This window comes from Sceloporus occidentalis, unplaced genomic scaffold (assembly GCF_023333645.1).
Source record: "Sceloporus occidentalis isolate IW3139 unplaced genomic scaffold, rSceOcc1.0.p SCAF_4, whole genome shotgun sequence".
Classification (NCBI taxonomy): Eukaryota; Metazoa; Chordata; class Lepidosauria; order Squamata; family Phrynosomatidae; genus Sceloporus; species Sceloporus occidentalis.
Window position 1 is genome coordinate 164,336,538 of NW_028316984.1, and position 23,577 is coordinate 164,360,114.

General features: G+C 39.4%; 1 protein-coding gene across 4 annotated transcripts in view; it reads left to right on the plus strand.

The window, feature by feature from the left end:
• TTLL5 (tubulin tyrosine ligase like 5) overlaps window positions 1-23,577 on the plus strand; it is a 295,829-nt gene that overhangs the window by 81,496 nt on the left and 190,756 nt on the right. For all 4 annotated transcript variants that reach the window (XM_089522251.1, XM_089522253.1, XM_089522249.1 and 1 more), the window contains exons 17-20: window positions 9,383-9,496; window positions 15,460-15,551; window positions 15,888-15,950; window positions 20,502-20,540. In XM_089522251.1, coding sequence (XP_089378377.1) covers window positions 9,383-9,496; window positions 15,460-15,551; window positions 15,888-15,950; window positions 20,502-20,540 — 308 coding nt within the window. The remainder of the gene's footprint in view (window positions 1-9,382; window positions 9,497-15,459; window positions 15,552-15,887; window positions 15,951-20,501; window positions 20,541-23,577) is intronic.

Sequence of the window (23,577 nt, forward strand, 5' to 3'; positions counted from 1 at the left end):
TACATACAACTCTCTGTGCACATAAGGATGTAGAAAGTATGACACATTCATAGGTAGATAGGTTATCAGCAATGAGACCTAAACTGTTGAGAGATGGAGGCTAGAATGACCAACTGGATTGGGCAAAATGTTTTGTACAGTCATCTCTCCACATTCACGGGGATTAGGGGCAGAGGACCCCCGTGAAAGTGGGAAAACCACAAATATGTTAGCCACCCTAGCATGAATGATAAAGTGCCTTCTTCCAGCAAGAACACCCATAACTCTTTTTGTAACCTTACAACAGCCTCCTCCACATTTCCAAAATGTTTCCACTTTCACTCGGATGTCAACAGCCAACAACATGGAGGATCTACCTTCTCTCCTCTCTCCCTCCCATTCCCTCTCTGCCAGACAAAAGCAACATTGTATGTTCCCCACTTTGCCACACTTTACATTCACTTCATTTCCATTGTCTTTCCCTTTGAATCTGATGTTTGTAGCCACCACCAGAGAGGATTCAGCTTCTCTCCTTTCCTCCTCTCCCTCTGTCTCAGCCAGGCAAAAGCAACACTGTACCTTTCCTTGCTTCACTAGATTTTGCATCCCCCTCCTTTCCAAAGTCCTTCCACTTTGAATCCAGTGTTTGCAGCCAGCACCACAAGAAGAAGGTATGATATTGCTTTTGTTGGGCTGGAGAGAGGGGGATGAGAAAGAGGATGAGAAATTGGATCCTCCCTGATGGATGCTGCAAATTCAAAGGGATTCAAAGGGAAAGACTTTGAAAATGAAGATGATGCAAAGTTTGACATTCAGTGGACTGGCTGGCTGGAAGGAGGGGAGAGAACTTGACTCTTCCCTAATGGTTGCTACAAACATGGAATTCAAAGGGAAGGAGGTGGATGCAAGGTCTAGCAAAGTAGGGAACATACGGTGTTGCTTTTGAGTGGTTGAGAGGTAGAAGTAAGGTGAAGAGATTGACCTAGTTAAGCAGTGGCTACAAAGTTGTGAATAGTCAAAACCATGAATCTGAAACCTACAGGTGTGACAGGCCGACTGTACTGTTTTATTGGTTTTGCCCTTTGATAAATTATCTTGGCTATCCCAAATTCTGCTGTTTGCCATCTTGACTGTCCCGAATTGAGGCAGAAAGACAGGACAGAAATAAATTAGTAAAATTAACTTCCGGTGCGAAGGCGTTGCAAGGAGGCAGCAGGTACGAGGAGCTCCGGAGCCTCGTAACCTAAACCTCCACAAAAGTGGTTCTAGGAGGAATGGGGACAAGCCAAGCCCGTCCTTAACCTCCTCGGAGAAGAGGGGTTACCCAAGACAGCTTGTGGGGGGTCTTCAGCCAAAGCCAGACTGGGGGAAAGGGGAGTAATCTCCAGGCTCCCGGGACTGAGAAGAGCGGAGATCAAAGAGCTGAGCCACCCACTTTTGTAGCTGTATATCAGCTTAACAACAGCCCGCACTACAAAATTCAAGTGGAAAGCAAATAAGAAGAGTAAACAATAAGAATATCAATCACCTTACTTGTCTATTCTCCTTTACAATTGGTTCCTGTATGGAATTAAAACTTAATAACTTAATAACAGCGATAATAAGAGAATAAGAGAAAAGGAAAAAAAAGAAAGAGGTAACTAAAACGCGGAGAGAGCTGAGAGAGGACGTGGAGCCAAGGGACCTAGCGGGTGAGACGCGGAGCCTAAGACTGGGGAGATTCGGGAGCAGACACAGAGAGAATCAGGAGAGGACACGGAGCTGAGAGACTGAAATGAGCCGAAATAGACGCGGTGGGAGTTAAGAGAGGACTAGAGCAGGGAAGACGCGGAGCTAAAGGTTGAAGGTAGTGGAGACCGGAGTGGTTGGGATGCGGAACCTAAGACTGAGAGCAGATGCGGAGAGAACCGGGAGAGGACGTAGAGGTGGATGAAATCAGGAGAAACACAATACAGAGGAAAAGGCTGAGTACTGATTAATGCAAAAACACAATGGACTATATGAATATCCTGAAATTACAAGCAAATACTGAACTATAGATAAAGTGGAGTGAAGGAGAGAAAGACTTAAGAGGAAGAGGAAAATAAAATAATTAATGAACACCGGAGCAACACCAAGAAGAAAACCCCTGATATAAGTTATAGAAATTATGTAATATTGAAACATTGTTGAAGAATAATAGTTAGAAAAGCAGCATTGAGAAAATTATTATTAAAATCGGGATTGAGAATAGAAACAGAATGTAAATTACAGATATTTGTGGATTAAGTGTTTGGATTTAAAGAACAAAGGGAAGAAATTGGAATATAGATTGGAGAAAGATGGAATTTCAAGTGTAAAATAATTTTTGTATTAATTGGGGAGAGTAATATTAAGAGGTACTTAAATATTAACTAATTTTTTTTATTGATAAGCTTGAACAGACTGAAAATATGGCAGCCTCCAAAAAAAGTAACACCACAAGCACAATTCAACAATCTCAATATAGAAGAGGATCAACGGAAGATACAATGAGAACAATTGATCCCAATATGTTATTATTACAGGAAATTAGAAATATATAAAACAAGAGATGAAAGAATTGAGGCAAGAGATGAAACGAGTCAAGAGACAAGAGATGAAATTAAAGAAACTAGAGCGGAGATGAGGAGGGATTTGAAAAAAGAACTTGAAAACATTGGTAAAAAGATGGATAAGATGACTTTGGACATAACAAAAACACAAAAGGAAGTAGAAAAGACAAAAGAAAAAACATCCAGTATCAAAATAGAGGTAAAAGAATTGAAACAAAGACAAGAGCAATTGCAATTTAGAGACTGGACGAACGAACTACGCTATAGAGATAGATGTATTAAAATTCGAGGAATTCGAGAGGAAAACAATGAAAATCTTATGATACAAATATTGCCATTTCTTGCAGACTACATTGGATACGCTATAGAAAAAACTGAAATGGAAATTGATAAAATCTTTAGGATTAACTCAAGACAGGCAAAAGATAGAGGAATTCCAAGAGATATGGTAATTTGTTTTATATGGACAATAACAAGAGAACTGGTTATCCAAAGAAGTTATGAAGAACAACTTAAAATTGAAGACATTGGAGTTAAAATTTTCAAGGACATACCGCCACAAATAATGGTAGAGAGACAAAAGTATAAACCTTTGGTTCAAATCTTGAAGAAGCTGGGCATAGACTATAAATGGGAGAGAATTGAAGGGATATCCTTCACTTACAAACAGAAAAGATACAGAATTGATAACATCAAAAAAGCGAAGGAGATGGAGCAAAAATTAAGAAGAGAGAATAAAGATGATGGAGGAAAGAAGACATTTAAAGCAGGAGCATGGAAAGCAAATCAATATGGCGAGAAGAAAAAGGAGGAAGAAAGGAACAATCAAGGAGAAAAAAAGGAAGAAGAGAATATAAAAAAACAATTTAACAGCTGATAGATCGGAAGAAGAGGAAACTATGGAAAACACCCAAGAAGGAAACGAAGAAAGGGACAGAGGCGAAGAGACAGAAGAAGGAATTAATGAAGAAGAACAAGGGGACGTTACAAAATAAGACAGAATTAAAGATAAATAAAGACAGTGTAAAAGACAAATAAAGTAGGCAATTATATAAATAAATAAATAAATAAATAAAGGGACAGAAGGGGTGGAATATATATATATATATATATATACACACACACACACACACACACACACACACATCATAACAACAATAGAATAAAATAATTGGAAAGATGGTGATAAATATCTTATCATGGAATGTAAAAGGAATAAATTCAAAATACAAAAGAAGCATAATATTCCACCACCTTTGAAAAATTAAAAGGAGATATCATTTGCATCCAGGAAACCGAAATAAGGAACAAAGAAATAAAAATATTTAAGAAACTCCAAATTAGGACAATATTTCACATTGACTTCGGATACCAAATAAAAAGGGGTTGCAATATATGTAAACAAAAAAGATAATGCAAAAAATATTTAAAGGTAAAGAGGGCACATACCTCGCAATAGAAGTCAAACTTAAAAATCTTAGAATATTAGTAGTGGGGATATATGCCCCTTTGGAAACCAGAGAAAAATGCTTTGCAACAATAGATAAAGAACTTAAAAATATAGAGTATGACAACATTCTATTGCTTGGTGACTTTAATGGTGTAATCCAACCAGATGTAGATAGGTTTTCCAATATGGGTAAACAAATAAGAAAAAACCAGGGAAAGTTACCCAAATCTTTCTTTACACTGTTGGAAGAACATAATATGCTTGGCATTTGGAGATATACAACCAAGCAAGGAACTACACTTTCTATTCAGATGTGCATGATTCTTTTTCTAGAATAGACCTCTTTATTGCCACAAAAACATTAGTACCCCAAGTGGAATCGATGGATATCTTGACAAAAACAGCATCAGATCATAATCCTATTATATTAAAAATGTACAAAAAGAAACAAGATTTCATATGGATACTCAATAATGATTTATTAAATGAGGAAAGCATAGTAGATAAAGTTATAGAAGAATTAAAATATTATTTTAAAGTCAATACATCAGAAGGGATGAAACAAAAAACGATATGGGATGCAAGTAAAGCCTTTATTAGGGGGATATTTATAAAAATAAACTCAGAAAAAAGAAAAGAAGAACAAAAAAAATGAGATTAGAAAAGAACTAAAAGAAAAAGAATGGAAGGAAAAAGGAGATAAAAAGCTTAAAGTGGAAGTGCAAATTTTACAACAAAGATTGAAATCAATGGCAATTAAGGAAATACAAAAGAAGCTAAAAATTTGCAAACATAAACATTTCGAATATGGAAACAAAGCAAGCAAATTTTTAGCAAATAAACTAAAAAAGGAGAGAGAAAAAAGACTAATAACAGAAATTCATCACGAAGGAACATTTGTCACTAACCAGGACATTATACATAATATATTTCTGGAATATTTCGAAAGATTACATGGGAACCAGTTACAAGACTCAGAGAAAGAGAAAGATATTAAAGAAATACAAACGTACTTAGAAGAACAAATGATAATTAAATTGAATGAAGAACAAAAAGAAAATTTAAATCGAGAAATCTCTAAGAATGAAGTTATAGAAGCAATCAGAAATATGAAAGCAGGAAAAACACCTGGGACGGATAGCCTATCATCAAATTACTACAAGAAAATGCAAGAAGTGATAGTAGAACCAATAACTAATGTGGTAAACAATATTAAAAATAATGGGCTACTTGATACATGGAAAGATGCTTTCATAACTTTGATTCCCAAGGAGGGGAAGGATAAACTAGATATAGGAAGCTATAGACCTATTTCCTTAACAAATACAGATTACAAGATATTTACAGCAATCATAGCAGCAAGATTAAAGAAAATATTACAAAAAATTATCCCCAACGATCAAAATGGTTTCATACCCAAACGTCAAATCAAGGACAACTTAAGGACAGTAATAGATACAATAGAGCATTTTGAATGCCATAATGAAAGAAAGCTTGCAATGGTCCTGTTGGATGCTGAGAAAGCATTTGGCAGGGTCGAATGGATATTTCTGTACAAAGTGATCAAAAGAATGGATATGGGGTTAAATTTCAGTAAATGGATAGAGAACATTTATAAAGAACAAAGAGCACAATTGATGATAAACAATGAAAGATCTCGAGCTTTCAACATAAAAAAGGTACAAGACAAGGTTGTCCCCTATCCCCTTTACTTTTTGTTATCACATTAGAAGTATTAAATAATGCAATACAAGGCAACTCGGAAATAAAAGGAGTAACGGTGAAAGACCAAACATTTAAGATTAAAGCATTCGTGGATGATATAATTTGTTTTATAGAAGATCTGATTGCAAGTATTGATCATTTGAAGACAACTATAGAAAATTATGGGAAAGTATCAGGTTTCAAAATTAATCAGAATAAAACAGTCATTCTAACAAAAAATTTAAACAAAGATAAGGAATTAAGTGAGAAATCAGGATTCAAAATAGTGACTAAAACAAAGTATCTGGGGATATATTTAACAAAAAAATTGATTTGTTTCAAAATAATTATAATTTGGAAAGAAATACAGAAGGACTTAATGAAATGGACAAAACTAAACCTATCATTATCTGGAAGAATAGCAATCATTAAAATGCAAGTATTACCAAAACTGATGTATATGTTCCAAAATCTTCCAATAATATCAGATGAAAAAATATTTGATAAGTGGCAAAAGGATTTAACTAATTTCATATGGGAGGGGGAAAGAGCAAGAATCAATTAGAAACTGCTAACTGAAAATAAGGAAAAAGGAGGTTTTGCATTACCGAATCTCAAACTATATTACTACGCCTCATGCTTACAGTGGATAGAAGAATGGGTGAACCTGAATAATAAAAGGGTACTTACATTAGAAAGCTGCAACATGTGATTTGGATTTCATGCTTTTTTATGGTATGATAAAACCAAACATAATAAAGATTTCCAACATCACTTTATCAGAAGATCTCTCTTAAAAATCTGGTTAAAAATTAAAAAAACAATTTTATAAAGAATTACCAATGTGGGTATCTCCACAAGGGGCGTTTCAATATCGAACCGAAGAGAAAGGAGAATTTTGGGTAAAATATAAGGATCTAATAACACAAGATAAAGAGGGAAATTATAAAATTAAGACTCAAGAACAATTGAAAAATGAAGGAATAAATATTCAATGGTTTATATATAAATTGTTTGAACAGTTCAAAAAAAGACAGAAAAATAGTAGGATTCACAAGAGAAAAGAACGAATTGGATAAAATGTTTACAGATAAAGGGAAAAAACATATATCCAAATATTATGAAATATTAAAAAAATAGAAATATGGAAAATGAAAATGTGAAACATGTCATGGTGAAATGGGCACAAGATATAGGGAAACTTATAGAACTAGAAACATGGGAAAAAACATGGAAAATCTCAAATAAGTTTACTTTGTGTCAAGAATATAAAGAAAACTTTCTCAAGATGGTACATGACTCCCTATAAATTGAACAGGATGTATAATACAGGTGATATAAAATGTAGGAAATGTCACAAAACAGAGGGATATTTTTTGCATCAATGATGGAAATGTCCAAAAGCAAAAGAATATTGGAAAAAAATACAAAGTCTGATGGAAGAAATTTTAAGAATTAAAATCCCACTAGACCCTCAGATATTCCTATTGAATATGATACATAAATTAAGAACTGATAAAAAAGAAACACGTATTGTATTGTATATGGTTACTGCTGCAAGGATATTGTATGCAAAATATTGGAAGCAAGAAAAGGTTCCTTTAGAAGAAGAATGGTTTGTTAAACTGAGAGAAGCTATAGATTTGGATATACTAACCTCCATTTTGAAAGATATAAACAGAAAATTGACTGTAGAAGATTGGAATTGGCCTAAGATTTATAGTATTTCAAAAGGATGGAATTTTGATTAAAAGGTGAATTGAACCTAGATGAATTAATTTTTGATGTACCTTATTTGATAGCTGAAAAAATAAATATATTTTGTTATATTTTGTTAATATGCTAGGAGAAAGTATAAAATATGGGAACTACAGTTTGTGAAAAGAATTTATAAAGGAAAACAGAATTAACAATAAGAGAAGGTGAACACACTTGATAAGGGAAGATTCAAAAGCATATTTTGAAAAATACATGGTATCTTTTTATGTTTCTATGTATATATGTATATAGGAGTGTTTGGGTGGGATATGTTTAATTAGATGGTATGTTATTGAGTTAGTTGGAATTAGTTGTATAATGTTTAATGTGTAACGTTTTATAATAATAATAATAATAATAATTTGTTTTATTTATATACCGCTATTCCAAAGATCATAGCGGTGAACAGCAAGTAAGCTAATTAGCAAGTAAGCTAATTTGCCCCCAACAGTCTGGGTACTCATTTTAGCGACCTCGGAAGGATGCAAGCCTGAGTCGAGCTTGGGCCCTTTTGCTGGTCTTGAACTCGCAACCTTGTGGTTTCGAGTGAATGGCTGCAGTACAGGCATTTAACCACTGCGCCACCAGGGCTTTTATGTGTTATGTGTCATTTTTGTCTTTTATTAATAAAAATTAAATTAAAAATTAAATTAAAATTCATTTCTAGTGGAGTTCTTTTTCTATCTTACGGCACTGGCTACATTAATATTTGGTCTTTCTTTCCCTTTTTTCCTGCACTATGAGTTATGGTTTTCATCCTTCTGGATCCTTTTACATTCTATTCCACTCTCAATAACCTGAGGTTTAGTATCACTGTATCGCATCTGAAAAAGTTAGATTGATATCCACAGAAGTACATGCTAAAATATAAATCAGTTAGTCTCAAAGGTGCTGCTAGATTTCTTTTCCGAGCTCTCCCTCCCATTTTCTTTTGTGTGTGTGTTGTATGTTTTAGTATTCCCTGTATTTAGTGAATATTGATTTAATTACAGTTGAAAGGTCATTTTGTTGTATGCTTTTATTTTTAAGCCTTTTCTCTGGTTTTTAATCTCTCTTATCTTTTCTGTTGATGAATGAAAACTACATTAAATAGTGGGACATGTTCATCTTACTTTTTTGTACATTTATAGAGAGGGGTTATGTTGCCTTGAATCTGTGTTATAACTTAACCTGGTTTTAACTTCTGCTTCTTTGATCTTGAGGTTTAAAATCTTTCTTTAGGAACTTAAGGTCTCAGTCTTTAAATACCTTTGATTCCAGCCTTGGCAGTGCAACTAGGTTGAAAAAAGTCTGGCCAGGACATCAGCCCCCCCCCCCCTCCAAATTTGTTTCCATTTTAGTACTTGGTCATGACTAACTTAACCATCTTGTGGCAGAAATAGTGATGAATGCAGAGAATGCAGTCTTTCTGCTCAGAAGAAGGTCTTTGTTTGTGGTAATCTCTGCATTTAGATCTGAAGAAAATAATTAATGAGCTAAATTTCTCTTCCTTACTGTAGTTTCATCTCCCACACAGATTACTACAAACTGTGGACTGTCCAGCAGCTGAAAGCTAGGAATGTTACTCTGTAGTCACCAGAGCCAGGAACTTGTCTCATGTTTTGCCCAGAAAGACAGAAGCTGTGAATGTTGGCTCTTACAGACATGAGGTGTGGTTCTGCAGTCAAACACAAGGAACATGAAATCTGGCATTGGTATCTAATGGGGTGTGGATTATGTTATATTTGGAGAAAGGGAGTGTGAAACCTGGCATTTGTGCTCTTGGATCTTTTCTGCTTTGGAGTGTGACTCCTGGCTCTGATGCCTAGAGAGTATCTTTTTCTAGGCAAAACTGCTTTGGCCTTTGAAATCAATTAAAATGTTTGGAATAAAATTAGAAGAAATAACTAAAACCCAGTTTCTCTCTCTGAACCTACAGCGTTCTCGGCCTCTTTCTGCCAGTGATGCTGAGATGAAAAATCTTGTGTCATCAGCAAAAGAGAAAATATCTGGGAGACATGTTGGTTCCATGCTAGGCCTTTCTATGGAAGAGGTAAGGAAAATCACATACCATTCAGTCATTAGATGCAGGACATATAAATAGTCAGTCTCATGAATTAATGTATTTGGTTACTAGATGTCTCCAGTATCAACAGAGTGATACTGGCAGCACAGCAAGAAGACTGTGACAAAAAATAATATGACTAACCTCTGCAAAATGGAACATTTAAAATTGGTCTCATAACTAACTGGTCCTTGATTAACATGGATCATTCATTCATTCATTCACTCATTCATTCAAACTCTTCTGTCTCATGCTTATCATGGGATCTCAGGGTGGTGTATAATTTGAACAATTTTAAACATTTCCAAATTAAAGCCATAAATAATTTAAAGAGATGAAAACATTAAACTGAGTCATAGTTAAAATCACTTTAAAAGCTACAGCCATGTAAAATCATGTACATGTATCCTTTGAAATAAATTAGTCCCCAACGGCTTTAATAAAAAAATTATATTTTGGCTTGATGCTGGAAAGAAACCAATGTTGGCACCAGCCACACCTCCACAGGAAGGCATTCCACAATCAGAGTACCAAAGCTGGAAAGGACCTTTTCCCCATCTTGCCTCCAGTGGTGGGACACAAAGGAAGTTCCCTCCTGCAGACCTCAATTCTGAGGCAAAAATATATAGGGGAATTTGGTCCTTCAAGGGTCAAGGTCCAAATCATATACAGTGGTCCCTTCCCTTACATGCGGGATCCGTTCCGGACCCCCTACGTAAGGAAAATTCCACGTATGCTTGAGCCCCATTAAAGTCGATGGGGCTCGTGTTCATGGACGCATGCCCCATTACTCTTTCTGGGGTGCGGCACCGCTTCTTCCGGCGCGGTTTCCAGCATTTTCTGGAAGCTGTGTAAGGCGCACCCACGTATGACATGGGCACACTGTACATGCGATGGCCAGGAGTGCTTGGTACCAGCTTCAGCTGATACACCAACTGCGTCCCTACCTGAACCAAAAGGATCTAGAAGCAGTGGTAGAGACACTGGTAATCTCTTGTTTGGATTTCTGTAATGCACTCTACATGTGGCTACCCTTATACCACATTCGGAATAATAATAATAATAATAATAATAATAATAATAATAATAGGATTTATTTATATGCTCCCAATCACTGGGAATCCGGGCGGCTTACAACAAAGGGGATAATAAACGGTTCCCTGCCCTCAGGCTTACAATCTAAAAAGACATGACACAAAAGTAGAAGGGAATGGTGGGGGAGGGGGAGGGGAGGAGATCAGGTCCAGCATTCTTCTCTCCCTCTGAGGCCTGGACCAAGGCAGATGGACTGGTGGGAGGGCTCTTTTTCTTAATCGAGGCCGGGCCCGATGGTGTTTGGCCTGTCCTTTCACTCCCTCCCAGGCCAGAAGATGATAGTTGGAAGGAGGGAGGGGAGGGCTCTTCCTCTTCAGGCCCGATGGTGTTGGGCCTGTCCTTTTGCTCCCTCTAAGGCCAAAAGATGACAGTTGGAAGGAGATGACAAAAAGCTGCAGCCAGATTGGTCACTGGTACATGCACTGGTAATCTCTCGTTTAGACTTCTGTAATGCGCTCTACTTGGGGCTACCCTTGTACCAAGTTCTGAAGCTTCAGTTGGTTCAAAATGCTGCAGCCAGACTGGTCACTAATACACCTAAGTCTGACCATATAACACCAGTGTTGAAATTTCTTCACTGGTTGCCAATCAGCTTTCGGGCACAATACAAGGTGTTGGTTATTACTTTTAAAGCCCTACATGGCTTGGGTCCAACCTATTTCAGGGATCGCCTGCTTCCATATAATCTGTCCCGCACCCTCAGGTCCTCTGGGAGGAATCTATTGCAGCCTTTAAAAACCAGACTAACTGCTACCTCCCAGAGGGCCTTCTCTGTAATTGCTCCCAAACTATGGAACGGTCTGCCAGACGAGATCCGTCAAATTGCCAGCTTAGACAGCTTTAAAAAAGCTGTCAAGACGGATCTCTTCTGGCAGGCCTTTCCTGAATAAAAGTGCCTGGCCACAGAATGACTGCCCCCCACATCATGTATCAGCCCACCATTCTGTCCTCGTATTTTTCTTTTTGTGTATGTGTGTGTTTTTAATAGATATTTTAATTCTGTTTTAAGGGGGGGAATTTGGGATATAATTTTGTAAATGTGGTTTTTAATATGTTGTGAGACGCTTTAATTGTCTTGTAACAGAAAAGCAGGATATAAATAAAAGTTTTATTATTATTTATTTATTTACATGGCTTGGGCCTGAGTTACTTGCAGGAACGCCTCTCCCTACATAATCTGCCCCGCACACTCAGAGCATCTGGGAAGAATTTGTTGGAATACTATAACACTAGATTAACTACAACTTCCCATAGAGCATTTAGTGCCACAACCCCTAAATTGTGGAATAGTCTACCGGAAGAGATCCATCTTATCACCACCTTAGACGCCTTTAAGAAGGCACTTAAGATGGATCTTTTCCGGTGGGCTTATCCACCTGATTCCATATAAGAGACCGTGATTAATGCTCCACTTGACTATGACAGTATGACTGAAAAATTTTCTGATGATTAGATTTTAAGGAATTGGAATGAGTAATTCAGTATTAGTATTTTACAGATTGTCTTTTTAGAATTGTATTGTGTTGTTTTAATGATGTAATCCTGTTTCAATCCTTGGGAGAGGTGAGAAATATAAATAAAAAATATTATTATTATTAATGATAATAATAATAATAATAATAGATTTATTTCTAGCCCGCCCAATCACGAAGAATCCGGGCGGGTTACAACAATAAAATACAACAAATTACAATAGAGTTAAAAAAATCAAACCCTAGACCTACCACCACCACCCATTCCCAGTACTAAAACAGAATTAAACAGTAATAATATTAAAACATTTAAAACATTAAAACATTGAACAACCAAAAAATAGGCAGAAACATTGGCGGGGGAAATAGACAAATGAGGGGACAAATATCTCTATATCTGGGGAGGGTAACTAGGTTGGAAAGGCCTGCCGGAAGAGATCCGTCTTGAGTGCTTTCTTAAAAGCTACCAGAGTGGAAATGTGACGGGTCTCCTCTGGCAGGTCGTTCCATAGTTTAGGAGCAGTAGTAGAAAAGGCCCTCTGGGAAACTGATGTTAGCCTAGATTTTTTTGGCTGTAGTAGATTTCTTCCAGAGGACCTTAGCGTGTGGGACGGACAATAGGGAAGAAGGCGTTCCCTCAAGTACTCTGGGCCCAAGCCATGTAGGGCTTTAAAGGTAATCACCAACACCTTGTACTTTGCCGGAAACTAATAGGCAGCCAGTGCAGGGACTTCAAGACCGGTGTTATATGGTCATTCCTAGAAGTTCCCGTGATCAATCTGGCTGCCATATTTTGTACCAGCTGAAGTTTCCGAACTTGGCACAAGGGTAGCCCCAAGTAGAGCGCATTACAGAAGTCCAATCGAGAGGTTGCCAGTGCATGTACTACTGTTTCCAGGTCCCTCGGCTCCAGGAAGGGGCGCAGTTGGCATATCAAACGAAGGTGATAGCAGGCGCTCCTGACTGTCGCATCCACCTGAGCTGTCAGTTGGAGCGACGAGTCAAGAAGCACCCCCAAGCTGCGAACAGAATCCTTCAGGAGAAGTGTGACCCCATCCAGAACTGGCTGACACAACTCCATTCCTGGATTCGGGGTTCCTATAGCAAGTACCTCCGTCTTACCTGGATTCAGCTTGAGTCGGTTTTCCCTCATCCAGTCCATTACCGCCCCAAGACAGGCATTCAGAGGAGAGATGCCATCCTTAGTCATTGCTTCAGTCTGAGACATAGAGAACTATATTTGGGTGTCATCAGTGTACTGATAACACCCCGCCCCATGTCTCCGGATGATCTCTCCCAGCGGCTTCATGTAAATGTTGAATAGCATTGGAGACAGGATCGCACCTTGAGGGACCCCTGATTTGAGCTCCCTCTTGGCCGAACAGCTGTCCCCAAGGGATACCATCTGGAATCTGCCCGAGAGGTAGGATCAGAACCACTGCAATGCAGTGCCTCCAATACCCAACTCTCTCAGGCGTTCCAGAAGGATACCGTGGTCAATGGTATCGAAGGCCGCTGAGATGTCCAAGAGCACCAGCAGGGTAACACTTGCCCTGTCGATGCCCAGACGGAGATCATCGACTAAGGCGACCATGGCAGTCTCAACTCCGTATCCCGTCCTGAATCCGGTTTGAAATGGATCCAGAAAATCCGTTTCATCCAAGACTGCTTGTAGTTGATTGCGATCGCTCTCTCGATCACCTTGCTCAAAAATGGTAGTAATGAGACTGGTCTGTAGTTATTTCTATCCAGGGGGTCCAGGGAGGGCTTTTTTAAGAGTGGTCTAACTACTGCCTCCTTGAGACAGGGAGGCAGGGAGCCCTCCCTGAGGGATGCATTAATTATGTTTTTCAGCATCTCCATGATTTTTTCTCCCCCCTGGACAGCCAGCCAGGTTGGGCAAGGGTCGAGAGGGCAAGTCGTCTTTTTCAAACTACAGAGAAGCTTGTCCACATCCTCAGTACTTACCGACTCAAATTGATCCAGTCTAACAGTAATGGTGGAGGCACTAGATGCCTCTCTAGTAGTCTCTGTCCTCAAATTGGCATCCAAATCAGCTCTTATCCGAGAGATTTTATCTGCAAAATAATCATTAAAAGCGTCACAGCAGGCTTCAGAAGAATCTAATAATGGGTTCTGGGTAGGAGGTAGTTGGGTTAAGTTCCTCACTACCCTGAACAGCTCGGCTGGACGAGATTTTGCAGACGCGATAGATGCAGAATTGAAGGACTTCTTAGCTGCATCTATCGCCACTTGATAGGACCTAAGAAAGGTCGAATGAAGTGACTTATCGGATATGAGTTGAGTTCTCTGCCACTCGCGCTCTAGTCGTTGTCCAGCCCGCTTCATTTGTCTAAGATCTTCTGTATACCATGGATTACGATTTTGAGTGGGTTGGAAAGGACGCTTGGGAGCGATCATGTCAATCGCTCTGGTAAAGTTGTTATTCCACATATTAACCAGAGTTTCGACAGAATCGCCAGCACTGCCAACCATAATACCCTCTAGGGCTTCTTGGAACCTGATGGGTTCCATCAGCCTTTGAGGGCGGACCATTTTAATCGGTCCTCCACCCCTGGAGAGAGGGATAGTGGCCTTCAGTCCAACCTTAACCAGGAAATGATCCATCCATGACAAAGCGGAGATACTAATTATATCCGCCCACGGATATGCCTGTTCTGTGCAGAAGACCACATCGAAGGCATGACCTGCACAGTGTGTAGGCTTGGAGACTATCTGGGAGAGGCCCATGTTTGTTATGGAAAGCATGAACTCCTGAGCTGCGCCAGTAAGGTTGGTCAACCCAGTCTTGAGGGGGATGTTGAGGTCATCCAGGACCAGCAGCCTAGGTGACTCCAACACCAGCTCCGAGACTAGTTGCGTCAGCTCGGCTAGGGAGTCCATTAGGTTACGGGGTGGACGGTAAACCAACAGAATCCCCAGACTCTCCCTGGTCTTCACCAGTTTGAATTCAGACCAATAGCCAATTGGCAGCCATTGCAGCTTTTGTAAGGCTGGTGTTACATGTTGTCTATATGCTACACTGGAAAACAATCTTGCTCCTAGTTTTAGCTTTTGAATGGGTCTTCATGGGTCTTCAAGAGCAGGCCCTTGTAGAATTCATTGTAGGAGTCTAATTGGAAAGTTACCAGTGTATGAGCTACTGTGGCTAGGTTATCCCTGGTCAGGAAATGCTGTAGCTAGTACACCAGCATCCAGTGACAAAGATGGTGTAGGAGTATCCTTTTATCCAGGGCAGGTTTCTTAGCAAATTCCCATTTCCAGTGTTTATTGCTTTTGCAGCACTTCTGAGTTTTCTGTGAAGGTAGATCTCATTTTGTGGTTAACATTATTAGTAGTTTCAATTGCTCATTCTAATTCCAGATAAAAGTTCTGCGTCGAGTGAAGGATGAATATGAGAGAAGAGGTGGATTCATTCGTATATTTCCTACACCAGTAACCTGGGACACTTATGGGTGAGTTAAAAATAATAATTTGAACGTATCATCTCAGAATTTTACAATACCCAGCGAGGTGACAGATGGAAATACTTATTTCATACCATTTTAATACTTTTAAAGATTTTCCTTTTTCAACAAATTTCCTTTCTAGGATTGTGTTTTACACTGTCTTGTCTCTCTTTCTTCATTACCACCTAATCCAGCTTTGCACCATGCAAATGTTTTGCTTTTCTTCTTTTGATTCCTATTTGCTGCACTTCATGAAAAACTTTGCAAATTACCTCTGCTAAGATATTCTTTCTTCTTTTTTAATAGTGAATTTTAACTGACACTATGTTCTTGGTTTTTCAGATCCTTTCTGGAACACAAAACCACAATGAATTATATGCTGGCCGCTCGACTTTTCCAGGAAAGGTAGAAAATAGTCTCTAGAAGTGTATAGTCTAGAACATAGTAAAAGAAAGAGTTTGAGAAAGGAGTGCTTGTAGGCAAAATTCTGGTCTCTCAGGGAACAGCTAAATATTAACTCAATTGCTACTGGTTGTACGTAGAAGTGATGAGTATTCATATAGATCAGCGGTTCCCAACCTTTGTTGGGCCACGACCCCCATTGGGGACGAAAGTCCCACCTGTGCCCCCCTGATAGGTTGGGAGGCCAGGAAGGGGCGGGATTTTTGGCTGCATACAAGCCCCAGAAGGCTTTGTGGCTGGAAGTCCCGCCCCTTCCCAACCTCCCAAACAATTAGGGAGGCCACCAGGGGAGAAGGGGTGGGACTTCTGGCCGCAAAGGCCTGTGGGACTTGCAGTCCCATCCCCTTCTCCCTGTGGTTGCCTTACAGCCATGGGGAGAAGAGGAGGAGGCAGCCCCGCCCCTTCCTTCCCTCCCCGCGGCTGTCTGGCAGCCGCAGGAAGGAAAGGAAGGAGGAGGAGGACCCCAGCCTGCTTCCCTGCCTCCCCGCGGCTGTCAGACAGCCGCGGGAAGGGAGGGAGAGGAGGAGGCGGCCCCACCCCATCCCCTTCTCCTTGCGAGGGCCAGCACTCACAGGGAGAAGGGAAAGAGGAGGGAGCCCCGCCCCTCCCCTTTTCCCTGTGTGGTGCCAGCGCTAGTGCCGGCACCCGCGGAAAAAAGGGAGGGGGAGGTGGGGGGATTCCCAACCTGGCGACCCCCACGAAAGGGGTCGCGACCCCCAGGTTGGGAACCCCTGATATAGATAAAAGGGAAATCATTCCTGTGAACATAAACATTGCATTGCATCTACCAGGCTTGACTGTTTTGTTGGGTGAAACCAGAGTTGGTTCAATCTACTATTTCTCCCCAAATAAATGGTCAGCCATTTGGAAACTCACCACTTTCTGCTAACCCAAACAAAATCTTATCTGTTGTGTATCATTTGTATGTGAATTTACCTAATTTATGAATATCTTATTTGAAGCTGTGCTGTGCCTGGATATTTGGTGTCTTCTGGTAGCTTAGTTGTCTTGGTTTTCACTTCAGATCACAAAATAGTGCCAAGTCCCATGTAATATCCTCCTGCTTTCTTCTCTTAATTGTGAAAAAAAAATCTTATCCTTGGTTTCTTCTTCTTCTTCTGATTTTTTAGAAGGTCTGACACTCAACAATATTTGTGTATTTGCATGCTTGCAAATGGTAACTGTATGTGATATTTAAATTGAAATATATATCTAGTATAACTTTTTTGAGTTACATCCATTGCTGATAGGTCAGATGATTAAATGATTTTGTTTGACACTAGCTTTTTGCTGTCTGGGGATGATGCAGGCTATAGTTAGGTAGTTAGGTACATCTGAAGAGTGATGGGTTAAAGAAGTCTGCTTTAGACCATAGTAGGAGAAAGCAAAATATTCCTTGTTCCTCTGACATTCCATTGCTGGAAAGACTTCAGTAATTCCTTTGCCTTTTGCATCTTAGAAAATATTCTAAGGCTGTGAAGAATTTAACATTTAAACATTGAAGCTACTTTATACCAAGTTAGTGTTGGTTTATTCAGACTTGTGTCAACTACTAATGGAAGCAACTCTCCACAACCTCAACCACAGGGCTTTCTCAGATTTATTACCTCAAATCGTTTTAATTGGTGGTGGTAGGAGTTGAACTTGTGAAACATATGCATGCAAGCTATGTGCTGTTCTATTAAGATATTAGCCCTCCCCTTGACTGCACATTATAGATTATTTCTTCTTTGGGAACACTGTGTCCCAGAGGCACTGCTTGCTGATCCTTTTTGGAATGCATTTTTAGAGTGATTACCTGCCAGCAACATTTCTGCTGGTATGAACAAGAAATCCATCTCACTTGTTTTTGTGTTCAATACTATTATTTTTTCGTAATAAAACCCAGGAAGACCTCCCAGAGGGGTAGTAAATTTTTAATTGGTAAGTTTGCGTGGCAAGATGTGAGTGCACTTTCAAATTACTTGCATTGGGCAGCTGTTGCCTTTCAGTCATTTGGAGATAGCTTTCTTTTTCTAAGGCATCCTGGTATAGAACTGCTTTGCATTTAACTAGGCTCCAAAGATGCATTTTCCTGAATCAGATCTGACACCAGTTTTATTTTGAGCCGTGGAAGACAATCATAAGAGCAGTGGTTCCCAGCATTTGGTTCTCCATTTGTTTTGATCTTTGGATCCTAGAAGCCCTAGCAAACTTGGTCAACTGTCAGGAATTTGTGGAGCTACAAGTCTAAAGCCTCTGAATCATAGAATCATAGAGTTGGAAGAGACCGCAAGGACCATCCAAATCCAACCCCCTGTCATGCAGGAAATCTCAATCAAAGCATCCCCGACAGATGGCCATCCAGTTTAAAGACCTCCAAAGAAGGAGACTCCACTACACTCTGAGGGAGTTTGTTCCACTGTTGAACAGCCCTTACTGTTCTCCTAATGTTGAGGTGGAATCTCTTTTCCAAAGGTTGGGAACCACTACCTTAGAAAGCTGCTGTGCTGCCTTATTATGTCCCATGTGCACACTTACTGGGCCTTCTGAATGGCACTGCTATAGCTACCAACCTTGCTTTAGTAAATGCACTGGCCGTGTAATGGGCCGAAAGCCAGAGCCTGTCTGCAATAGTTGTCTGGTGGCTGCCATGATGTCTGATTTGCTGTGCCACTGATGTGTATGCCCATCTACTTTAAAGGGCATACTGGGCAAGTGCTACTGAGGTGAGGGGCCAGTGAAGAGTCAACCCGAGTGGGCCCTGCTAGATGCCAGCAAATTCCCCAGTAGACTGTTGCTGATATTACAGTGGCTCCACAACATATAAAATGTGCTGCATGTAACAATTAGAATTGACATAGACTAGTGCATTGATGGCAAACATTTTAGAGACTGAGTGCCCAAACTCAGGAGTGTTCCTGCACTGGGTGTCACCCAGTGCCGGGGGGGGAGGGGAGGGGACTTCTGGGGAAAGAAGCCAAAGCACACTATTTCTTCCTCAGGCTGCCAATAGCAAACCCCCCTATGATGAAACTTGCCAAGAAAACCCCATGATAGTTTCACCTTAAGGTCACCAGTAATAACTTGAAGGCACCCCCCCAATGCACACACTCTCAACCTCAGGCTAGCAATAGCATACCCCTCCTCTGATAAAACCTGCCAAGAAAACCCCATGATAATTTCACCTTAGGGCTGCCAGGAACAACTTGAAGGCACACACATACACACAGCCCGCCCACCCGCTCGCTCGCTTCTGCCTCTTCCTCCCTACCTCCTGGCTGTCAGCAGTGGGCTGGCAGGCGACGTGCAGGCACACAACAACAACAACAACAACAACAGCAAACATTTAAAAAGAAGACAAGGCACACAACAATAACAAATGTAGTACAGGAAGCCAGTGTGGTCCAGCCATTTGAACATGCAACTGTAGATCAGGAGTTCGAATCCCAGCTCGGCCATGGAGACCTACTGTGTAACCTTGGGCACGTGATACTCTCTCAGCCCTATGAGAAGGCAACGGCAAAAAATCCCCTCTGAACAAATCATGCCAACAAAACCCCATAGTAGGCTTGCTTTAAGGTCACCATAAAGTGGAAATGACTTGGAGACACAACAACAACAACAACAAGAAGTATTTAAAAACATCAGCTCTGAATTCCTATCAAGGTTTCAAGCCTCCCTTTTAGAGGCAGTAACAGCAGCAGCAGCTGAGGCCAGCGAGGCTCCTCCAGGGCCCTGGAAGCCGAGGACAGCCAGAGCCAAAAGCATGGCTGCTTGGAGGAAGAAAACAGTACTTCCCAGCCACTGGGATTTTCAAATTCCCTGCCCACCCTTCCTCTAGCCAATAGGAAGCTGAGCAACACGAAGGAAAGGCATCTTGGCTAATCGTGCTTGCCCACAGAGACGGGTTCCCGTGCCCTCTCTGCAACACATGTCATGCGTTTGCTACCACAGGACTAGTGACATTGAGCCAATGTTCCAAGCTGTGGCAACTTACTTTCTATGAGAAGTCAATTCACAGGAATTCTGAATTTTCTAAGAGTGTGGTGAGCTTATTTTAAATGCAGGTTTAAGTGCCATCAGCCAGTTTAGGTGTAATGTTAATTTGGCCATCAAATAGAATTGCAGGATTGGGAGCAGATTGCACTGTCACATGGTCATTTTTTGTTCTGTATATGAATTTTTTCTGCTTCTAATTTTCTTGATTGGTTATTTAGCTCAGACTAATGTTTACCTCTATTAACTACATACCTGAGGAAACTGGTCCATTTCAGAGAAACTGCCAGTGGCTGTTTTAACCATTTGTGTTTAGAACAAAAGCCGTGAGCCAAGTCATTGGTTAGTGCTGTTTAACTACCTCCAAAACAGTTTAAACTACCTGCAGTCTAAACTGAAGCTGGCATTTTTGGTGGCCAAATTAATTTTTTGGAAAATATTTTGTAATCTTTTTATTTATTTTCTGTGCATTGATGTTTATTTGTGGTGTATTTATATTTTCCTTTCCCTCTGCAGAGGTGGGTCAAGGCGATGTCCAGCTCCTAGACTAACTCGGTAAGCACCTTGTGTAAATACATTTGTTGAAGTGAAGGAGTTTATAGTTATATCGTAAGATCTTCATTAATCTTAAACTAGGATCTTTCTGTTAAGAAAACAAAGCCTTAGCTAAACAATGTTGTTCCAGTTTCATACCGAATTCTTTACGAAGTGAGTTTCTATTTCTGAAGAAATGAATATCTTGGACTGAGCACCCTTTCTTCACTATTGGTTGCTTGGTCAGTGAAAAACAATGCAGTTGACTGGTTTTAATTAGCTAAAATTAAGTCACTCAGCTTAAAAACAAAATAATCCTGGGGTGCTTAGTATTGGCATCCTCTTAATCTCTGTGCCACATTTCACATGTTTAACTTGTATGATCTTGGAGATATGGTGAAGACTCTTTAATTAATACAGATTAAAATGTCTGTGGCATCTGCATATAAATTAAGATGCATCAGCAACACTTTTTAGAAATTAAATTTCATTATAGACTTTTGTGGATGCACTCTCAGCTACTTGATTTCTCCAGTGAAAGCTGATGTTTCTAAGCTGTGAGTTCTGCATAGTCATCTATGTTTGAAAATATGGAACTGATTTGTCTGTTAGAACCAAAGAGAAAATACCACTTCTATAAAAGAACTCCATTCAGCCACTTTGCTCAAATAATCATCACTTACCTGGAATTTTTACACAGGATATAAAGGTATTATATAACATTGGCAGGGCAAAGTAAGGGTACCAGGGCTCCTAAAATGTATGAAAACCATAATCAACTACCATCATATAGCTTCTAAAGGCAGCTTGGGTACCTCATTAATCATCCTTTTCTAAAATAACCCCAATATTGAGGGATAATTAAAATGAATGGATAGGAAACTCTCGGTAGAGTACTTTAGCCAAGAAATCAGCATGAGATGTACAAGGCAAACGCACTTCCAAGCTTAGAATTATAATTAAACAGCAAAATTACATTTATTCAAAAAAATTAAGAGTTTACATTGTAATAAGGTAAAAAGAGGAATAGTTAAAAAAAGAACAAAATAAGGTTATAGGCTTCTTTCACTCCAGATGTATATGGCATGTGATCATGAGGACTTTAAATATGTGTAGAAACATAGCACCCTGTTTATCCCATCTGTGAAAATGGAGAGTGGAACTTGCTGCTTCAGAAAGTGAGAAGAGAGACAACAGGCAATTGCTCCATAACTTCCTGAATACTCTATACTAAAAGAGAAGCCCTTTCAGGGATTCACAAAAATCCTCTCAAATTCCCCAGAAAGCAAAATCCAATCTTTCAGTAAGAGCAAGAGAGAGAGCCACTTTGGATGTAGGTCTGTCCTTGTTTGCTGGTGCAGTCCTGATGTCATTCTAAGCTGCTTCATAGGAAATATAAATTAAGCATCCTTTAATTGTTGAACCATCAGATGTATTTCATGCTTTCACAAAAGACAATTTGTTAGGAGGTTACGTATTTCATTAAGTCACTTATTGGTCACTCATGCTTGTTGGGAGGTTCTGCTTTTAAGTCACAAAGAAAATGGTGCACACATATTTGATAGCAACAAACTGATTTGAATGTAGTTTCAGGCTTCTGCATGCATTCATTAATATTGTGCATATTGTGAGATAGATAGCAAATCACTAACTTGTATTGAAAAGAAATTGGGCTATCAAAAGTTAAGAAAATCAAGACTTTTCAATGAAAAGTAAAATATCTCTTGAGATCATCTTGTCTTTTGCTAATGGTTGCACAACCTATCTAGTTCTGAGAAACAAAGTTAGAAACTCATAGTTAGAGGTGTCCATGCCATTCTTAATTAAATGGCCAAGAAATATGAAAAAAGAAAAAGCAAGCAAGAAAGCAAGCAAATGTGGAGGGCTCACTGTAAAAGTAAAGGCTATATACATACAGCTTTCCTGAATGAAAAAGAAACAGAATGGATTGGAACCAGTCTTACCTATACTTGGGCTGGACCTTCTAAAATCCATGGAATTTTAGTGAGAATACTGGTTTAGGTACAATTAAGACTGGATCTAACCCTAATAGGGTTAGAGAACAGAGAAAGGATGAAGTTTCCATAACAGTTATTACAAGATGAATAAGATTTCTCTTGAATCTACACTAAATCCAATTAATCATAAATTGATAACTACCCAGAAGATGTAGGCTCCTATGGAACTACTTTTAAAGGCATGCTATTTTTTGTAAGCAAGAATCAGTACAGGATCAGATACGTGCCTTAAATCTCCTACTATACAAAGGTACAGACTCAAATTAATCTGTGTGTGTTTATATAAAGACAGAGAAAGAGATTTAGGAAAACATTTTCTTTGTAGATTTATTATCTAAGGATTTAGTGTTGTTCATCTCTTGGTAACCTCTATAAAAGTGTAAATATTTGTTGTAGGTTTATAAATCTTTACTAATACAGTACATATTGAACAACTGTGTTTCTTTGAGGCCACCACAAATATAGCAGAGCAGAATCTAGATTAGGCTTTTATTGGGGAAATATGCTGCCTCATTAATGGGTTATATGTACAGTAATATCCAAATATTGTCACCTTAATCCTCTGGATAAACAGAGGGAACAATCCACTCAAGCTCAGGTTATCCCCACACACCACCCATCTCATTGACTGCTGCCCAACAGTTTGTGAATTTGGAAAGCAAAAAAATAATTCTAGCTACATGTTTGCTTCTAAGCATAGCTCTGGTGAAAGAGATGAGGGGGCATTGAAAATAATACTTGTTTTGTCTAGCACGAGTGAGCCAGTGTGCAAATGCATTATCCCCTTAATAAAGAATAAGGAGAAAGAGAGGTCCCAGAAATTAGTGAGTTCTTAAGGGCTAAAGAAGCCAATAAAGCCGGAAAAGCCTTGCCAGTTTTTTGTTTTTGTTTTTGTTTTTAAAAGCCTGATTTTCTGTGACATTCCCAGTCAGAGAATCATGGTTTGGAAGTAGATAAAACAGAAATGGCCACTTTAGGCCACCATGTTGATAATTAAGGTTTGGCTGAGAGTGGCAGGGCAATCTCTGGAAATAATATTA